Genomic DNA, 19283 nt, shown 5'->3' with positions numbered 1-19283 from the left:
TATGAGATGCCAACACTGCAGGCCGCGGCTTTACCTGCTTTGCCACAGTGGCAGTTTTACCTGCTATGCCACAGTGCTGGATCCTGTTTTTGTGATTCTTGAGACAGAGAGCACTCCCATCCCTTATTTCATTGCCCAAATGTTCATAATGGCCTGGCTGAGGCCTGAGCTAAGAGCTTGGATCACAATCCAGTTCTCCTATGTGGGTGACAAGAACCTAGTTACTTGAGCCATCTCTGCAGCCCCCTGGAATCTGCTAATAATTAGCCAAATAGCTGGAACCAAGAATTGAACTCAGGTACTCTGATATGGGACATGGATGTGTTAACAGCTTGGGCTGATAAACGCTTGCTTCCATTTGCATTGTTTAAAATGAATGTTGTCTTTATTTGATGAAAAAAAAGAAAAGAACATACATCCGGGAGCTGGAGTTGTAGCATAGCAGATAAAGCCGCTGCCTGCAACATTGGCATCCATATGAGTGCTGGTTCAGATCTCAGCTGCTCCACTTCAAATCCAGCTCCCTGCTAATGGCCTTGGGAAAAGCAGTGGAAGATGGTTCAGGTGCTTGGGCTCTTGGCTCCATCCTGGCCATTGCAGCCACTTGTAGAGTGAACCAGTGAATGGAAAACCTCTCTCTGTGTCTGCCCCTCTGTAACTCTGAGGTTTATAAATACACAAATAAATCCAGCAAAGAGCTGGATTGGAAGTGGAGCAGCCAAAACTTGAACAGGCACCCATAAGGAATGCTGGCACCACAGGTGGAAGTCCACAGCACTGGCTCCAAGTAAACAAATCTTATTTAAATAAATACTCAAAATTTTTTCAGTATTGAAGTATTGATGACTGTAAGCCTTTTTTTATCCAACTTTTTTCAAATGCATTAATTTTATAATTAGGAATAACAAAAAATCCTTTTAGCTAAGCTAAACATTCAGTAGTCTGTAGGAGTTGAGACCTTTACTCTCTTGAGGACCTTGTTGCTGGAATTCTGTTAGAATGCCAAATATCCACTTTTAAGTTGAGAAACTGGGTCATGTGACCAGGAAGAAGCTCCTGGCTCCTGGCTTCTGCCTGGCCCAGTCCTAGCCATTGCAGCGATACTTTAATGAAGACACTGTCTGACTGTAGTGATAGTACACATTTGTAAAACTTAACTCCTCTCAGCTTGTGTTAATGCAAATTATAAATGACTTTAAATTCTGTTTTCACAAAAAGGGTGGTTCAAATGATGATTGTTTGAGACTTGTTTTTGAGACATAGAAGGATTCAAACCTTGTTTTTTTTTTTTTATTTTAATTCTCCAGATCCCAAAAGGATAATCACTTACAATGAAGCCATGGATAGTCCAGATCAATGAAGGACCTGACTGCCTAATTGTAACCTTTCTGCAGCATTAGAGCCACCGTTCATGGGGGACACAAGGCTTTTATGCTCCTAGATCTTCAACGCAGCAGAGGAACCATAAGTAGAATCACAGGATAATATATACAAATATATATATATACATATATATATATATAGTTATTTAAAAAAGGCAACTGAAAGTAATTAGACTTCTTAAGGAATCAAATTTATTTCAAGAGACTTCACATGGTTATTTAATCTCCGGTACTGAATAGTTTTGTTTGTTTTTTTTTTTTTCCTTTGTTAGTTTTTGTTTTTAAGTGTGAATGCAAGTGATTAATGATGAATACAGACTAAACAAGCGTGGTTCTGAAGTTCCTGCTGTCATCAACTTGGGCAACAAATGACCCACTGGAAAGGCAAATCCACTTAAGATCTTTGTATGTTGTTCTGTGACTAAAGTGATACACTAATCACGGGGAACCCAGAATGATTCAACATTTTCCCCTACTCCTCCCTTGATCTTTTGCTTTTACTTTAAGCCCTGCAAGAATGCTGGATAAATGCCTTGAAGTTTGCAGGGTTTTTGGGGGTTTGTTTGTTTGTTGTTTTTGTTTTTTGTTTTTTTGTTTTTTGTTTTAGCATGTCTTGCCAGGAGTTAAGCAGCCTCTGTGGGGTGTGGGGGGGGGGGGCGGAATATTTTCTTTCTTTTTTTATTTTTTTTTTTTATTTTTCTTATGGGGTGGGAAAAAGGGAGGGCATTAAAGTTCTACAGTTCTGGAATAGTTGGTGGGTACATAGTTAACTTGGCTTGATTACATGTTGGACTTAAAACAACTGAGGAATCCATGATTGTCATTTATAGAAAAGTTGCAGAACAAGCAATTGGCTTAGATACAGAAAAAACAATTCCTTTGTCCAAATTTAATGTAATTGTACAACTGGGAGCAAAAATATATTCTGCTTTTCAACTGTAGGTGCTCCAGACTTGCTCTCTGTCACTAACACTAAATGTGCTGTTTTCCTTGTTTTTCATCAGACATACAAGAGAAACTTCTGTATCTTTTAATTTCTCAGCAAAGTCTAAAGGGGGGAGGCAGCCCATGAAAACTAAAACTTCATGTTTTTAGCGAGTGAAGAGGTGATAGAACCCTGCCTGTAGGTGGTGTACAAACTAAGCTTATTAGCTTCTAATTATATCTTAATAAATATATTTTATTATTAGAGCAAAATGGGTTTTTTTAAGGAAAATAATGTGAAATTCTCGAAATTATCTTTTGGGCAGAGAAGAGCATTAGCCCTGTCTTACCATCACATTGCCATCCTGTTGCACTGCAGCTTGTGTATAGCATGCTAAAAAAGAGTGTGTGTGTGCAGAAACTAAGGGTCCAATTTAAGTTGGGTGATGTTAGTGGCATAATAACAAGTTCTCTGGCCTGACAGCATCACATCACACACACAGAGAAATTAGTATATCCATGTATGTCAAATACAGAGTAAAGTAGCAGGGCATTTATTTAAAGAGTTGTTGTCTTCTAATAAAAGTAGACCGGATCCCCTGGGGGTATTTGGGGGAGAAAGTAACTACTTTTGCTCTACCCCTTTGCCTAAGAAATGTCCAGTTGTAAGCGACTGTAGTATGGATGGGTTTTCTTGTTCTGTTGATTATTTGAGACTTCTAACAAGTAGTTCATGAAAGAAGCTGTTGGACTCAATATAGAATAGAGAAAATATCTTTAGTCTGGATTTCTGCCCTGCTTAGATTTTTTTTAAGAGTATAAGCATGGATTGCCAATTCCACTTGATGTAAACAAAACTTTTTATACATAATATATATATATAATAACTTATTGTATCAGTCCAGGTTCAGAAACTTGTGGTAGGCCAGTTCCAGATAGTTTCATTTCACCTGTAAACTGTATCACTTTTACTGATAATTGTAATTTTCAAATGTATAATATGTTTACAGATGTGCCCTGCATTTAGTCTGCCTTGTTCTTTTGATTTTTGTTGAGTCTCCTGCCTGCTTGCCAAAAGCTAGGATGCTTCAGGCCCATGTACAATTGAAAGCAGAGGCATCCTTGAGCTTTAAAGCATTGAACAAACTGGAAAATGCAACATACCACATACTGAAGTGAAAAGTCTGTGTTTGTGTTTTTAAATAAAAATTTTTAAAAAGTTTTAAAAAAATATATAAGGTTGATTAAAGAAAAAAAAAAAGGCTCCAGTTTGTTTTACAGGTTTTAAAGTTCTGCTGTGTGTTCAATTGCCTTGTGTAACCACTTGTCGCCTTAGGGCCAGATCCCCAACCCTCCACCTCCTTTTTTAAAATGTCCATTTTGCTTGCCTGGAATCTTAAGGTTCTTGTCTCACAACTCACATGAAACTTTCTGGGTTTGTGACATATAACAGAAATTGAATGACTATATATTTAAAAAAATCCAGCCCTCATCTGAATTGGGCTTTTTAACTTAGAAGCAACACTTAAATATCTTTAAGGCTGTCTTTTCTAATTCCCTTCCATATCCACATCCCTCAGGCCTCCATGTTCAGAGAAGCCAAAAAGAATGTATCCCTTTCTCTCTTTGTCCAAAGGTTTTGAGAGTCTCACTTCTAAATGAAACAATGCAACATTTCACTTTGATTTCTCCACTGAAATTTCCTTGATTATATGGTTAGAGGTATGCAGTAGTTAGGAATGTCTGTTAACTTTCTGGGAACCCTACTTGCCCCGTCATATTAAGTGTCAGTATTTTCTGGGCATTGGGTTAATGGACTTAATTGCCTAGGTTCAAGCAGGACTTTGGGACAAATCTCCGTTGTGCTGTTTGGTAACACTTTTAACTCTACTTGTCGCAATCTTTCTCCTTAGGTCCTCACACAATTCCTTACAGAGCACTTATTAAAAAATCTTAAGAGCTGATCTGTTTTCTGATTATTTTTGTGTAAGCTTCTAAACAAACTTCAGCTGTGATTAATTTAGCACATTTAAATAACGTTGATGTGTTACTGTTTGGTATAATGAATTTTCCTTCAACTCAGAGTATTAGTACTGTAGCATAAACCAAATACAGTCTAGAGGGAATATTTAACATCCCTCCATTATAAAGACTGAAAAAGGAGTGTGTGTATGCGTGTGTGTGTGTGTGTATGTATGTATGTATATGTGTGTTGAGTGCTTGTATGTGAGGAAAAGATGGAGATGTTAAAAATTAGTAAATGAATATGTGTAAGATGTTATATTAGTATTCAGAGAATGAAACTTGTATTTATTTTGTGCCATTGGTTTTCATTACACAGAAAAAAGTCAGGTGGTTTAAATTCTTAAAAGGATAGTATTTGAAAAATGGCACTAAGAATGAAATCATGACCTATTTTTTTAATAGCTATGAAGATGCTAATTATTGATGAAGATTTGTTTTTAAATTTGTCTTGATTGTAGGCGTCTGTGTCACATACCACTCATGTAGATGTCTTGAATAATCTCCCTTCCCCACAAAAGACAGGGTGTATTTATCTTTTTATTCACTCCCACTTTGCTGATCTGAAGTTAATTGCATAGTCTTTCCTGTAACCTCCTTAGTAATGAACCTGCACATGAAGTGTATTTACAGAAACTGTAGTAGTAGCCCTTCTTCCTCTACTTTCTAGGAGGGGATCGCCAGTAACTAGATACTATGTTAATGACAGCTTTTTTTTCCTTCTTGAAATAAATGGCTGGAGTTTGTCTCCATTTTAGAATTTTGCTGTCCTCTTTAATTAATCTGCTTACATAGTCATTACTCAGAACCTGCAAAAATTATATACAGGAAGAAAAGTGCTACATTGTTTTTTCAAATAACAGTTTTTAGTGGAAATATGACAAACCTCAACTATGGAAATTGTCCATAATACAAAATGTGTTCCTTCACAAAATATTATATAGCAGTGGTAGTTTCATACTTGGTTGTTAGGCTTGTTGCTAACCCACATCAGAAGCATCTAATGGTTTATCTTTTGTAATGCTGTAAACTTAGAAACACAAAAAAGCCATTTAGTGTGAAATTGTCCTGTACCGAATGACCACAGGCAAGGAAATCAGAAGAGGACTTCACTCAATTTTAAATTCCACTAAATAAGAAAGGAGCCACTTTTGAAAAGCTTTCTAAAGAGAAATAGGATAAAAGTCCAATTGCAAAGAGTTGTGGATATGGTTATGGCAAATGGGCCATGTCCTCAAATAAAGGATGATCCCTCTTGTATGCTTTGGCTGACTGCATAGAACAAAAATACAGAATAGGGGGCAGATACATAGATGACCAACAGTAGTTTTTATGATCAGGTCTATTGATGTTCTGTCAGTAAAGAATCTCCCAATTCTAATAGGGCAGTTCTACCCATAACTTTGCTGTTTTTGAAGGAAAGAGGGTAGGATTTGTTTATCTCCCTTCCTCCCAGTTAACTTGTTAAAAAGGCATGGGTGGAGGACCAGACTAGAAATGTGAGTAGCTTCTCTTACGTTTGCCAGAAGCACAGATTAGAATTAGTTCTTAACATTGATATGTTTATTAATGTAATTGACAGAGCACCAGTATTTTATGGTGAAAATGATGGACTTTTGCTTTGGGTATCCTAAAATATTTTTTAAGATGATACATTCTGATATGTGAGAACCAGGAATGCCCCGGGTTGGTTTAAAGAATGGTAAATCATCGGCTCCACTCAAAAACACTGCTTTACAGGGTTTAAAATTAAATTTCACAACATTTTGCTGCTCAAGAAAGGTCTTAAGTAGTTAAAGGATGCTGGCAATAGTATGAATATAGTTTTAAGTTATCTGTATAATACCCAGGATGGTGTATTGTTTTTACATTGCTGGGAGTGTCAATAGCAATTAGAGGCTAGAAACTATGGAACAGCCATCCTCAAAGGTGATGGAATTATTGATTCAGGCTTCACTATTCATAGTTTTGTTATGTCCAGAGTTCTAAAGCCATTTTATAATACTGCAGTATCCCTTTTCTATAGCCTTACTAAAATTACAAACTACATTATTAAAGTTAAGAACATTTTCCAGTTCAGTTTCACTTCCGCTGTATATAAAAGTGTACTCTGCAGACCCACAAACCAACTTGAGGTAATTTGTATAGCTTTCCTTACACCCTTTTTTCCTCAGGTGCTAATAAATAAAGGCTCCAAAAATGGATACTGCTCTAGTAACATTTGCTTTATTAAATGCATATTTCTTTTGGTAGATGTAAAGATTTGGTATTAACAAGATGGTTTTAATATGTAAATTTGAATGAATGCCTTTAGTTTTCCTGTTTGTCTATTATTAGTGTGTTTTCATTTATGCTTTATAGAGAGGAGGATCCTTTCATGATCTCAAGTACATTTCATTAGGTATGGTTGTGTTTTTAGAGTGAAAATACAACTGTTTTCTGTCTTAGATTAATTCTGCTGCTATGAGAAACTGAAAATCAAGAATGTGATGCACTTTTTACATTTCTATATACCATACATATACCATAGGTTGCTTTGACACCTTTCCTATAGCACAGCCACTAATAAAGATGAATGAATTATATAATTCTCTTTGGGAGGGAATCAGTACAGATAACTAATCCATAGTTGGTATTGGCCAGTGAAGGACAGACAGTAAATTTAAAGAAATAAAAATACTATTAACATTTCACTTTTTGGCCTTAAAATGCTCTACTACTGAAAATATTTTAAGCTTTGTCTATTACTCCATCTCTGCCTCAGAAAGAGGAATTGGGTAGAATGACTTAAAGGAAGTGTCATTGGTTTGTTGCTGATCATTTAGGAAGAAAACAGTTGTCTACTGTATAAGCTGGGGACTTCCTTTTTGTATATGGAGGAGAAATAATGCTGTCCTGATCCAGTCAGACTTAGCTTAATCAAATTCATCACAACTCCCAACTAATTCTGCTTCTCTAGTATATTTTTCTTAGCAAAGATAAGTAGAGTAGGAGTGCTGCCTGACGAGGAAAAGTCATTTCTCTAGCACATACTCAAATTTGAAGGAGATGGAACCCAAAATAATGGGGGGGAACACCAAATGAGTTGGAGGTATAAGAGGAAGAGTGTGGTCCAAAGTTATCTGGTTATATTTTGATGTTGCCAATATTGTAAAGCCAAAATTTTAATTTGCTTATTTAATATATTTGTTGGCCAGAGATCTATTTTTATATCAATGTGCCTTGCATGTATATTAAAATTTTTTGGAAAGGCCATGTAGTAATGCCTGAGATAGTTGATGGTTCTTACCACTCACTGACCTTTATGCAGTATGAAATGCTCATTCTATTGCCCAACTGGTGCTCTCTGTTTAAAGTTATAGACCTTGTCAAACTGGAACTATTTTATAAACTGGGGAAGTGAATTTTTTTGTTGTTTCTTTTTTGTTTTTAGTCTGTTAGTGGCTGTTCTGTAGTGGGAAATAGTAAAAGGATTTTTTGCTCTCTTTCCTTCCCCCCTCAGCACCTTCAAGTAATGTGATGACACCATTTCTTGTGTGCTATGAAAAAGGTATCAGCTTGCTGTCTCCTTTAGTGTTATTTAAAAAAAAAAGAAAAAAGAAAAAAAAAGTGTTATAAGAAGCATTGTTTGCAAAATCTAGGAAGATAATGAAGTCCACTCTAATCTGGAATTCTATATGAGCTATGAATGAACCAAGTTACCGGCTTTCCAACTTTAAATTTTCTATTGTTAAAGCACCTTGCTTAGAAAATTTTAAATATTTATGTCTGCAACAACTGTCTCAAAATAATAAACTGTGCAATTCTTGTCATTAAAAAAAAATCTGAACTCTCCCTACTGTGACTTGTTAGTTTCTCTGTATTTTCTGCCAGTGTAAATGTGAAAAGCTTTGCTTGCATTACGTTTTAGAAATGCATTTTGCACACTCGAATTTTGCCGAAGCTCCGTGAAAAGGTTAGCTCTAAGTAGATGAATAAAGCTATGCACATGTTTTGAAAGTTTTAATTGTGTGTCATTACCAAAAGTGACTTATCTGTCCTTATCTTGCTGTTAGCTTTACCATCTTTGGAAACATGACAAAGTCACAGTTCTGAGATAGCTCATCACTGGAACTAGAAGAGAGCTAAAATGGCACCTATTTTAATAAAGTTCAGTTTAAATAAGAACTTGACTTGTATCTGTTTAAGGGCTCTTCTTGAAACAGGGCTGTTTGATCAGCTTTACAAACCATTGGATGCTCTTCCTCAGTGAAATTTGTGTTTGATGAAATAGAAATAGGAAATAGTTCAAACTGAAATGAAGGAAGGACCTTTGCCACACAGAACTCTGAATTTTGTCTTAATCCTAGGATAGCATTTTTATCTTTATTGCTTTAGCATAAACTTAGCATACTGAATGGTTGCTTTGAGATTAAAATCATTTAAAAATCAAAGCACAGGTTTTGAAGATAATGTGTACCTTTATAAAAACTACCCATGCTGACTAGAACAAGTTTGGACATTGGGCACATTTGCTTCAATTGCTGCAACCTGCATGTACTAAACCGCTTTATTTCACATGTATGTGTAACTTGATTGTGTAGATGTACTGGCAGGTTTTGCCAATTTTTTTAAAGATTTTTTAAGCTATCTTTTCATGACCTTTGTAGGATAATTTTTAAGTAGAAGATACTACTCATGACATTTCCCCATGCTCCTACATATAATAAATTTTCCATTTTATACTTTTCATATGTATAGAAGAGGGTTGCTTCTCTGTCATCAAGTGTGTTCCTGATGTATATTGTTGACTTTGAAAACATGGCAAAACTTTCTGTATCTCTGTTGATAGTGGCAGTTAAAAACTCAGTCTACTAGTCAAGACTTGAAAGATGGTCCATTACCCATTTTAAGCAGGAGTGTAGCAAGCATCATCTTAGCGTTTGGCTGTGCTTGAACATCTGTCAGTAGTTCATTTACATTCAGTCTTAGAACATAACATGTTGGAGGAGAAAAGTAATTTCTGTGTCTTGTGCACATAGGGATTTAGCCAAGTTACCTCTTAATTTAGGGGGAAGGATAATTAGTGGGCTACAGTTATGTTAGAGGATGTTTCCCTTCCCTTCCCAAAAAGTGTAAATGTTTGTTTTGCCCAGTTTAAAAAAAAATTAGGTCTTTTCTAGATGTAAGAACAATGGCCAGGAATTTACCCTTTTGTTAAATGCTTAGGTCTTTGCTATAGCTTTTTCTGATGTCATGGATTCTGAGGAAGTGTCAGTTACATGATGATCTTCCTTTATTGATGTCTTCATGTTCGGTGTTTTAAAAATATAAATTAAAACAATACCCAGATTTAATTATTTTATCAGGAAAAAAAAACCTTGAGAAATTTGTAGCTCAAATTAAGAAAATAAGTGTACATTGTTGAATAAAAAGTTTTAAAGTTTCTGAGGTGTTTGTGTTACTATCTGTTGTGTGCTCTGCTAAAAATATTGCCAAAAACATTGTGACATTGGTATTGATTCTTTTTTCCCCCAAAGGGTCAGGTGTGCAGTCTGTAATCCTGATTTTTTTGTTGGGTTTTTGAAAAGCAGCTGCCGAGACGTGCAGGACGTTGACTTACACTCTTTGAATTGGGATAAGAAACCAAAATTGATTTAAACATTTAAGCTGCCAAGAGTCTGGGTTTATTCAGAGCTGTATATAGAAGTACATGGCAATATGCATTTGAGAAATTTCATGTTGAAAATCCATGCTAGCGGCTGGCGCCACGGCTCACTAGGCTAATCCTCCACCTTGCAGCGCCGGCACACCGGGTTCTAGTCCCAGTTGGGGTGCCGGATTCTGTCCCGGTTGTCCCTCTTCCAGGCCAGCTCTCTGCTGTGGCCAGGGAGTGCAGTGGAGGATGGCCCGAGTGCTTGGGCCCTGCACCCCATGGGAGACCAGGAGAAGCACCTGGCTCCTGCCATCAGATCAGTGCGGTGCGCTGGCTGCAGCGTGCCAGCTGCGGCGGCCATTGGAGGGTGAACCAGCGGCAAAAGGAAGACCTTTCTCTCTCTCTCTCACTGTCCACTCTGCCTGTCCCAAAAAAAAAAAAAAATCCATGCTAGCTAGCCATCAGCATTTTTAGCATTAGGGAATGGGGTGAACAGTCATAAGAGACTATTGAGAGGGTAGTTGTCCATGGAAGGTGACTTGTAAGGACCCAAAAGGGAATTGGATGTACGTAAGCGTGATTTGTGTAAATAATTCAGTCCACAAAGTTTTCTGTTTTTTTTTTTTTTTTTTAAATGACATTTATTGTGGATTTCAGCAGCTAACATTTGGAAGCAATGTCTGGTGAGCAGAACATAAAACTTCATTCTATAGTACTTAGTAGGGTATCATGCTTAAGGAATTCTCTTGGAGCTTTTAATCCACTACTGTTGGATGCGGCGTATCGATTGGATCTGGGAAGTCTGGGCATGAGAACCCCACTCTCTCCAGTGTTTATAGTCTCCTCCATGATGGTCACATTCCAAGATATACTGATAGCCACGATATCCAGGATACTGGTAGCAAACCCAACTAGAAATTGCAAAACATTACATTATTAAAATTAGCTAGGAACTTGTTCAACATCCCACCTCTTTCCTCAGCCCAATGGTACAGGATGCTCTCTAGGCTTAGTGAACAATAACCATCCTAAACTTGTCAGGCACTATTCATAAGCATAGTATGTCTACAACCGGTTAGAAACAAGCCTTGGTCATGAAAAAGGGTGTAAGTGGTCAACAAACATTTCTGTGGAGGGTGTGCCCAAGGGAGGAAAACTTGATAACTGACATCCATAGCACTATGATGCCAATGTATGGAAGCTGATAAAGCAGAACTTGTGATGTGTTAATATTCACAGGGCCTACACCTGAAGTAGACTTCGTGCTTCAACTGTGATTTTGCACTTACGCCCCACATTGTATCTTCATGGAGCCAACTTCATTGTTGAACCAGCCCATAGCTTGCAAGGAGGGGTAGTCGTCACAGATCTCCCACTGGCGTCCAATGAAGTTTTCTTTCTCAAAGATGGTAATCTTGGACTCCTTATGATTCTGTATTCAAGAAATTGATTTAAAATGTCTAGTACCTGTTGCAGTTACCATAGCTTGGTTCTTTATGATAGTTTCCAAAATTGAAACATTCGTTTTCTGATACACAAAGGAAATACATGGTCACTGAATGTGAAAAGATTCAGGCAATACAAAGATAAGGGGGAAAGTTACCCATAGTCCTGTTCAATTAAGTTTAAATACTGTAACATTTCAAAGGGTCAAACCTGATAGAATACTTTGGAACCGTGTAAGCAGTGAAGAAGGTATGACAGAGCCAGCCAAGGGATTACTATTCACTAGTGCGGAAAAAAGTGTCACAATAGCCTATATGTGCAGAAGTGGATATGAATATAACAGCATTAGAAAGGTGGAGACTTAACGTGTACGAAGTTCAAAAGTGGGCAAAACTGACACCCCTGGTAGTGGAAAGGGAGCAATTGGCTGGAAAGGAACACCAAGGGAATTTCATGGACAGGATGGACATCATTCAGATATGGTTAATATTGATTGTATTTATACATAATCTTTAAAAACTCAGAATGTACATTTAGGGTCTGCATTTTTAATGCATGTCATCTGTACCTTAGGAGAGAAAAAAATGTAGTTTAAAAGTGAGGGGAAGGTATTTGGTGCAGCAGCAAAAAAGTTGCCATTTGGGATATGAGCATCCCATATGGGAGTGCCTGGATTGAGTCTTCCTATCTAGCTTCCTGCTAACTTGCACCCTGGCAGGCAGCAGAGGATGGCTCAAATAGTTGGGTCTGTGCCACCCACTTGGGAAATCCAGATTGAGTTTTGAGCACATGGCTTCACCTTTCCTAGCACTGGCTGTTGTGGCATTTGAGTAAACTAGCAGGTAGAAGATGTCTCCTCCCCTCTTTTCAAATAAAATGAAAATAAAACAGTTTAAAAATTGAGGTGGGGAGCAGCAGTTGAGACACTCCCCCTCATTGGAGTGTCGGTTTAATTCCTGACTCCAGCTTCCTGCAAGTGCACACTCTGGGACATGGCAGTGTTGGCTCAGGTAATTGGTTTCCTGCTATTCATTGGGAGACCTGGATTGGGTTCTCAGGCTCTTGGCTTCACAGCCAGTATGGGCACTTGGGGAGAAAAATCAGTGGATGGGAACTCAATGTGGGAGGCATTACTCCCATTCCATATCTAACTCACTCAATAGAAATTTTTAAAAAGTGAGATGTAATCATTTCCAGATGGGGAAGTATTTTTTGGGTTTCAAGCTGTTTAGGTTACCTTTGAATATTGGTAGGACTTTGAGCTACGGTGGGATTATCAACAACTAAAACCATGAGAAAAGTGACATAGGCTAGAGACTGAAAATTTAGAAAGTTTCAGCCAACCTCACAATATGGAAATCACTTTCAGCATACCCCTGAAAGCCATCCTGCTTCTGGAGTCTTCCAAAGACTAGAAGCATTCCAACATGATGTATTATTGGATGATGTTTAGTGTTGGAAACAATGTTATGAATCAATGCAGGTAAGAGATGCTGGAAGACTCATTTCTTCAGTCATCCTCACTCACTGAAAAATTACTTAAGCATTTCCCTGCTTCTGCAAATTGAAATTTAATTGGCCAAGGATTTACTTTCTACTACACATTATTTTCACTAGTTTTTGTATAGCACTTTAAATTGGGCTCTGGTATCCACTTTCTGCCGCCAGTAAGACCCTACTTTCAGCTTAAAGGAAATAACCACCTGGTAGAAAAAAATCATATGGCAGAGAAAGAGGGAGCAGTATTTTTGTTTTCTGTTTTTACTTTTAATTCTTTCTGCCATGTTCATCATTACCAATAGAAGTAATATAGATGGCACTTTGTCCACACCCCCTCTTTCCCCATCCCTCACATGACATTTCAGAGACTCACGGCTGAACAGATGGGGCGGAAGGACATGAGACGCTCAATATGATAGGCGTTGCTCCCACTCCAGGCATCCCAGCGAGGGTATTCTCCTCTCTCCAGGATAAACTGTTGCCCACAGAAGCTGGTGTGCTCATAACCAATCCAGCTGCCAAAGACAGGTAATGGTGTTTGTTCATGGTGTCCAGAGTCAATATGGTCTCATGGGAAAGGCATCTCTCATTTTAGATCATAGTGGGATAAAATATCAAGACGATCCCAACAGAGCCATACAAAGTAATAAACATCACAAGACGTGGCGGGTGAGCTGGCAGTTACACTAGCAGCTTTGTGAATGTATTCGTTTTGGGATTATCCACTAAAAAAGAGTCTACTTCACTGGGCTGAGTAATGTGTGTTAGAAAAGTCCATCTTTCTCTCCAAGTCCCCTGTTCTCTATCTAGACTAGTAATTATTGCTTTAGCTCTAGCTAAACCTGTTGGCTTACTCCTAAGAAAGCGAAGGGAAGAATGGGCAACTGATGAATTACTAGTCATCTATTTCCTTGTCACTTTGTGAGTTCCTTCTCTTGCTTCCCCATACCCATACCTTCCTTCAGCTCAGTCTTTCACAAAGTGGGTTTCAATTACTGATGATGTCTTAGCAGGTTACCATTTTAAAGGACCTAAGAGCTTTATTTTGGTGCCACAGGTCTGCTCTGGGACATGCAGGCCAAGAGTTACCCACTAAGGAGGCTGCAACTTGACAATGTCTTCTCCACCTGTTTTCTTCAGGGGGTTCTGCGGGTCTGCTGAGGGAAGCCCAGGTAGCACCTGGTGGGCTCTGGAAGCCCAGCTCTGATTACTATCACTGCCCCACCCCATCATATACTTTATTCTTTTAATGCTCTTGTTCCTTTTAGCTTTGGATTACCAACTTATGCAGGTAGTGATTCCTTTTGAAATTAACTTGAGTATGAAGGCTTCTGAGAAGTAGTGATTGGAGTCTGGGGGAATATCTTTCTTTTCCCCTCCCACTTCCCTTACAGTTCAGTGTCTGAAGGGACCTGAAATAAGGGGTCTTCAGTTCCGCTGAGATCCATACTCACGCGCCACACTCCACTTTGAGGGACCGGACATTATCAAAACTGCGCTCAGAGACATTTGGGCAGGAGCTGGTGAACTCCATCCTCTTGCCCTGGAAGTTCTCCTGGTCATAGATGGTTATCTGAAAAGGGATTGCATGGGGTGAGAGAGCTAGAACCCAGTACGTCAGCAAGAGCAGAGGCCCAGGACAGTGTCTTAACTTGTGTCTCACCCTGTGTTTTCCATCACACCAGGCACAAGATGCTCCCTAATATGGTCTCTTCGAGTAGGCACAGGGTAGGAAGGAGTTCGGATTAACACCACTGTTAGATGGTGTTCAGATGTCCAGGCTGGGCTTGCAATGTGAGGGGACTGGTTTGTAACAGGAATGGTCTGCCAGGGATGATGGCCCAATGGGCAGCCCAAGGACTTGTGGACTCATTCCACCAAGCTTATATAAATGTGGCCCAGGGGCCAGGATTCTGGGAGCCCCAGGAGCTTCCTGTGGATTGTTTCTTAGCTTCTCCAGCCACACCCACTGTGGAACACTAAAGTGTAAAAGGAGAGTTGTGATAAACCCCTTTCATACTTTCAGCTAGAACTTAGCTCTTGAATCTGGCCAGAGGACAACTCCCCAAGCTATGACTTGGGCTCAGAGTTGGCCCAGTGAGGTAGGTAGGAAGAAGAATTGAAAGGCCTGAGTTATCGGCCACTTCAGCCCATGGTTAAAACCACCTCAGGTGGGGAGTCAGGAGACCTGGGGCCTGTGACTTTTTTTGGGTTCTGGGAGCAAATCTCCATTTATGGGCCCTCATTTTCTCCACGGGCATGATTCCTTCTGGACTCTTTCATTTTGACATGATCTTAGCAGTATGGAGAACAGTGCACTCAGGAAACTGGGTATCACCTCCCATCCCGGAGCCGTCCTTCCTCTGTCCAAACATGGGGCATCTCAAGAGAGCCTGACACTGACAGCATCTGGCCCTTGCATGGACTCTCCCCTTACAGACTGTGTCTCATTGCTTGGTCACTGTCTCACAGACAAGCACAGCCCTGGTGCCTGCTCTGTTGGACTCTTCCATTTCTCAAGTCATGGGGGTAGGCTTACCTTCCATGGCCCTAGGGACCCCGGCATAGGATTGGTCTGAGCCATCTTGGTGGTTGGAAGGGTTTCTAGAAAACAGAATACACATTAATGACCTGGCCTCTGGGACGGGGTGAGGTGAGGGAGCATAAGGAGGAAGCAGTAAAAGCGGCTTAAAAAGTCACAGACAGGACCTGACATTGTGGTTCAGCGATTCAGCTGCCATACAAGGGCTGGATCAGATCCCAGATGCTCTACTTCTGATCTAGCTCCCTGCTAATGTGGAAGATGGTCCAAATCCTTGGGCTCCTGATACCCACATGAGAGACCCATATGGGGCTCCAGGCTCCCAGCCTCAGCCTGGCCCAGCCCTGGCAGTTGTGGCTGTCTGGGGAGTGAACCAGCAAATGGAGGATATCTCTCTGTGTGTGTGTGTGTGTGTCTTTTAACTCTGCCTTTTAAACAAGTAAATAAATATTGAAGAAAGAAAAGCCAAAGACGGACTTTGGCTGGGATCCTGGCTGTGCTGCCCACTTGCCGAGGCTATTTTCCCGTGGGTAAAGCTTTTCCCCGCAGTGTTACTAGAAAGACTGGAAACAACAATGCAGGTGAAGCACTGCACGAGCGTTGTGACCTCTTGAAAACTGTAGCTCCTGTCCTCTTGCTTACCTCCAGGTGACAGCATTGCTCAGTCTCACCCCAATAGAAGTACCTTGGCAACCATCTGGTCCAGACCCTCATGTAACCTGTCACCCGGCCAGCAGTGCCAGGATCCCCGCCCCAGAGGCACTCCTGATTCAAGGGCAGCTGGGCTCTGAGCCCTCTTGGCCTCTCTCTCGCCTGGCTCCCCATAGCACCCCAACTGCACTGTGGTAGTGTGTGGCTGCCTCATTCCCTCCCTGCTTCTCCACCTCCTCCATCTGCTCAGCCTGGGCCTGGCCTCCTCGGAGGCTCCTGCTTTCTCTACTTGCTTCTGCCCTTAATCAGTAGCCCTCATCATGGTACTGATCTGGGTTCCCATTGAGTCTGTTCTGGGTGAGGGTCTCAACAGCAGGACATGGCTTTCCTGGGTGATTGCGGTAGCCAAAGACAGAGAAGGGGCCATTGAAAAAGACTTAAGGAAGGAGAAAAGAAGGTGACAATCCTAGTTAACGCTTAGCAGTGGCCCACTCCATGCTAGAGTTCTAAATGCCTGTTGTGCAGTCAGATCGGTAGGATCATGATCCCCATTTTACAGCTGAGGTTCCTAGAGGATAGCAGACAATAAAGAGAACAGGATGAGTAAAGGAAGGAAAGCTAGGAGGACGGGGAGAAGGAAGAAAGGATGGGAGAAAAACAGGCAGGTGTGAATCAGGTTTCCTGACTCAGGGCCACTCAGAGCCGTTCCCTTTGCCTGGTGTCAGGCCAAGGACATGAAGCACGTGAACTTGGGGGCTACTAGGAATTTCTGAATGAGCAGCATTTCCAGCTCCCGCCCACTGTCCCTCCTCCCTGTGCCCAGGAGCCTGCTCATATATTGGGGCTCCATCCCTCCTACCCGGCCACTTTTTTTTTTTTTTTTTTTTTTTTTTGACAGGCAGAGTTAGACAGTGAGAGAGAGAGACAGAGAGAAAGGTCTTCCTTCCGTTGGTTCACTCCCCAAATGGCCGCTACGGCCGGCATGCTGCGCCATCCGAAGCCAGGAGCCAAGTGCTTCCTCCTGGTCTCCCATGTGGGTGCAGGGCCAAAGGACCTGGGCCATCCTCCACTGCACTCCTGAGCCGCAGCAGAGAGTTGGACTGGAAGAGGGGCAACCAGGACAGAATCCGGCGCCCCAAACGGGACTAGAACCCGGGGTGCTGGCGCCACAGACGGAGGATTAGCCTAGTGAGCCACGGCGCCGGCTAGAGTGGTGGTTATTGCCACACAAGTGACTCCTTTAGGGTGGCAGGAGGAGGTTCCCTTCCCCCAGTGTCCCTGCTCTTTTCCAGCTCCCCTAGGAGGCTCTGACCACTAGGGAGGAGAGCTGGGCCATCTGGGCGTGTCTTCAGGGGAAGGAAGGAAGGGCAAAGGCGCCCGCAGGGCCTTACTCACCCAGCTCCTGCTGCACAGTCTGGGTCTCCATCTGGTGCTGCTTCCTCTGCGACCTCCCTCTTTATAGCTCCGCGGCCAGCAGCCTCTGGCCCTGTCAGCACTCTGCCCTCTCTGTGCCTTTGTTCCCTCTGATCCCCTGAGCTTTGGTGCCTCAGCCTGCTGGGTAGGCGTCCCTTGGGTCTTTGTTCAAAGTGGGGATCCACAAATCCAGAGAGGCCCCTCTGCTGTGGGTCAGGCTGGCTGCTGCAGGCTTCGGCTGCTGTGGTCTGAATCTTAGAGCAGCTGGGAGGTGAGGACGGGCTCTCTACAGTGAATATTCACCCCATACTTGCTCAGGCTCCTCATACCACCCAAGAATTTTCCTAAGAACTCCCTCGGGAGGCCCTATGGCATAGCAAACATCAAAATGCACCTCGTTCTCCTCCAGGACCTGCATATCTTGTTGCCTAAAAAATGTGAAAGGACTACAAGTCTGAAATTTGTTGGGGACAAAATGGTTCATAGGGTTCAAGAGAATCTTTATTATAACTCTATGTAACCATGTAAGAGCTGAAGTCTATTACTATGGAACAGTCGACACAGGTCTCTCTGTAGTTATATTAGTTCATTGTGATTTTGCAGCTTTCTTTCACAAATTTGGAGCCAATGGATTGTTGTGGGAGGATGTTAATATATTATTTTAGGCCCTTGGAAATCTTGCAGCCCCAAGGTACTGTGTCTGTCATACACTGAAGGGTAGCATGACTTCTTGGAAGTTCAGGGACTTGGTAAAGGTGAGGGAGGGAAGATGTGGCCTCCCTATGGCCTTGCAGGTGAAGATGTGTGACTCAGGTACCACAGCCTCAGCCTCCACGCTAAGAAAGGGCATGCACTCTGCTTTAGGTATTGGAGGTGTATGGTTCTTTATTTTGCGTTATTTCTTTTTTTTTTTTTTTTTTTTTTTTTTTTTTTTTTTTTTTGATAGGCAGTTAGACAGTGAGAGAGAGAGAGACAGTGAGAAAGGTCTTCTTTCCATTGGTGCATCCCCCAAATGGCTGCTATGGCTAGCGCGCTGCGCCGATCCGAAGCCAGGAACCAGGTGCTTCTCCTGGTCTCCCATGCGGGTGCAGGGCCCAAGCACTTGGGCCATCCTCCACTGCCCTCCCTGGCCGCAGCAGAGAGCTGGACTGGAAGAGGAGCAACCGGGACAGAATCTGGCGCCCCAACCGGGACTAGAACCTGGGGTTCCGGCACCACAGGTGGAGGATTAGCCTAGTGAGCCACGGCGCCGGCCATTTTGCACTGCTTCTGTGGTGACAGGTACCATAGAAAATCACACAGATTGGAGAGCGGTAGGAAGTTGTCCCAATCCTGCATTTCAGGCTGATGCTAAGCATGGTGCACTGACTCGGGGGCTGTTTCTGCTGCCTTGATAACTTGGAGATGCCTGGGCCAAAGGGTGGCAAGGGACAGGGCTGCCCTGGGATCACAGTGGGCTCCAGTGCCCAGGGATGTTCAAGGGCTTAAGGTACAAGCTGTCCACAGCCACAATTCTTCTGTTTGCTCCTCTTCTTCTTCCTCCTTCTCCTCCTCCTTGTTTTTAAAGATTAATTTATTTATTTGAAAGAGTGGCAGAGAGGAGGAGACAGGGACAAAGATATCATCCATTTGCTGGTTCACTCCCCAAATGGCCTCAATGATCTGGGCTGGCCCAGGCCAAAGCCAGGAGCCTGAAACTCCATCTGGACCTCCCGCATGGGTTGCAGGGGCCCAAGCACTTGGGCCGTCACCCACTGCTATGCTGGGA

General features: G+C 41.7%; 2 protein-coding genes across 6 annotated transcripts in view; one reads left to right on the top strand and one right to left on the bottom strand.

Moving 5' to 3' along the window:
• Nucleotides 1-9755, top strand: part of NUFIP2 (nuclear FMR1 interacting protein 2) — a 30664-nt gene extending 20909 nt beyond the window's left edge. For all 5 annotated transcript variants that reach the window (XM_002718913.6, XM_089317527.1, XM_089317528.1 and 2 more), the window contains exon 4: nt 1308-9755. In XM_002718913.6, coding sequence (XP_002718959.1) covers nt 1308-1360 — 53 coding nt within the window. In that variant the 3' untranslated portion in view covers nt 1361-9755. The remainder of the gene's footprint in view (nt 1-1307) is intronic.
• Nucleotides 9756-10726: 971 nt separating this feature from the next.
• On the bottom strand, nt 10727-17532 carry CRYBA1 (crystallin beta A1). The gene is made up of 6 exons (NM_001082130.2): nt 17498-17532; nt 15449-15513; nt 14364-14482; nt 13283-13424; nt 11253-11395; nt 10727-10874 (listed from the first exon to the last, which is right to left on the bottom strand). The coding sequence occupies exons 1-6, from the start codon at nt 17526-17528 to the stop codon at nt 10727-10729; spliced, it is 648 nt and encodes a 215-aa protein (NP_001075599.1). The 5' UTR covers nt 17529-17532.
• Between the last annotated feature and the right edge of the window lie 1751 nt (nt 17533-19283).

The sequence above is a fragment of the Oryctolagus cuniculus genome, chromosome 17, assembly GCF_051225735.1.
Source record: "Oryctolagus cuniculus isolate XC-2025 breed Fujian yellow rabbit chromosome 17, ASM5122573v1, whole genome shotgun sequence".
Taxonomy (NCBI): Eukaryota; Metazoa; Chordata; class Mammalia; order Lagomorpha; family Leporidae; genus Oryctolagus; species Oryctolagus cuniculus.
Note: the sequence above shows the minus strand (reverse complement) of the source record. Positions and strands in the feature narration are given on the sequence as shown.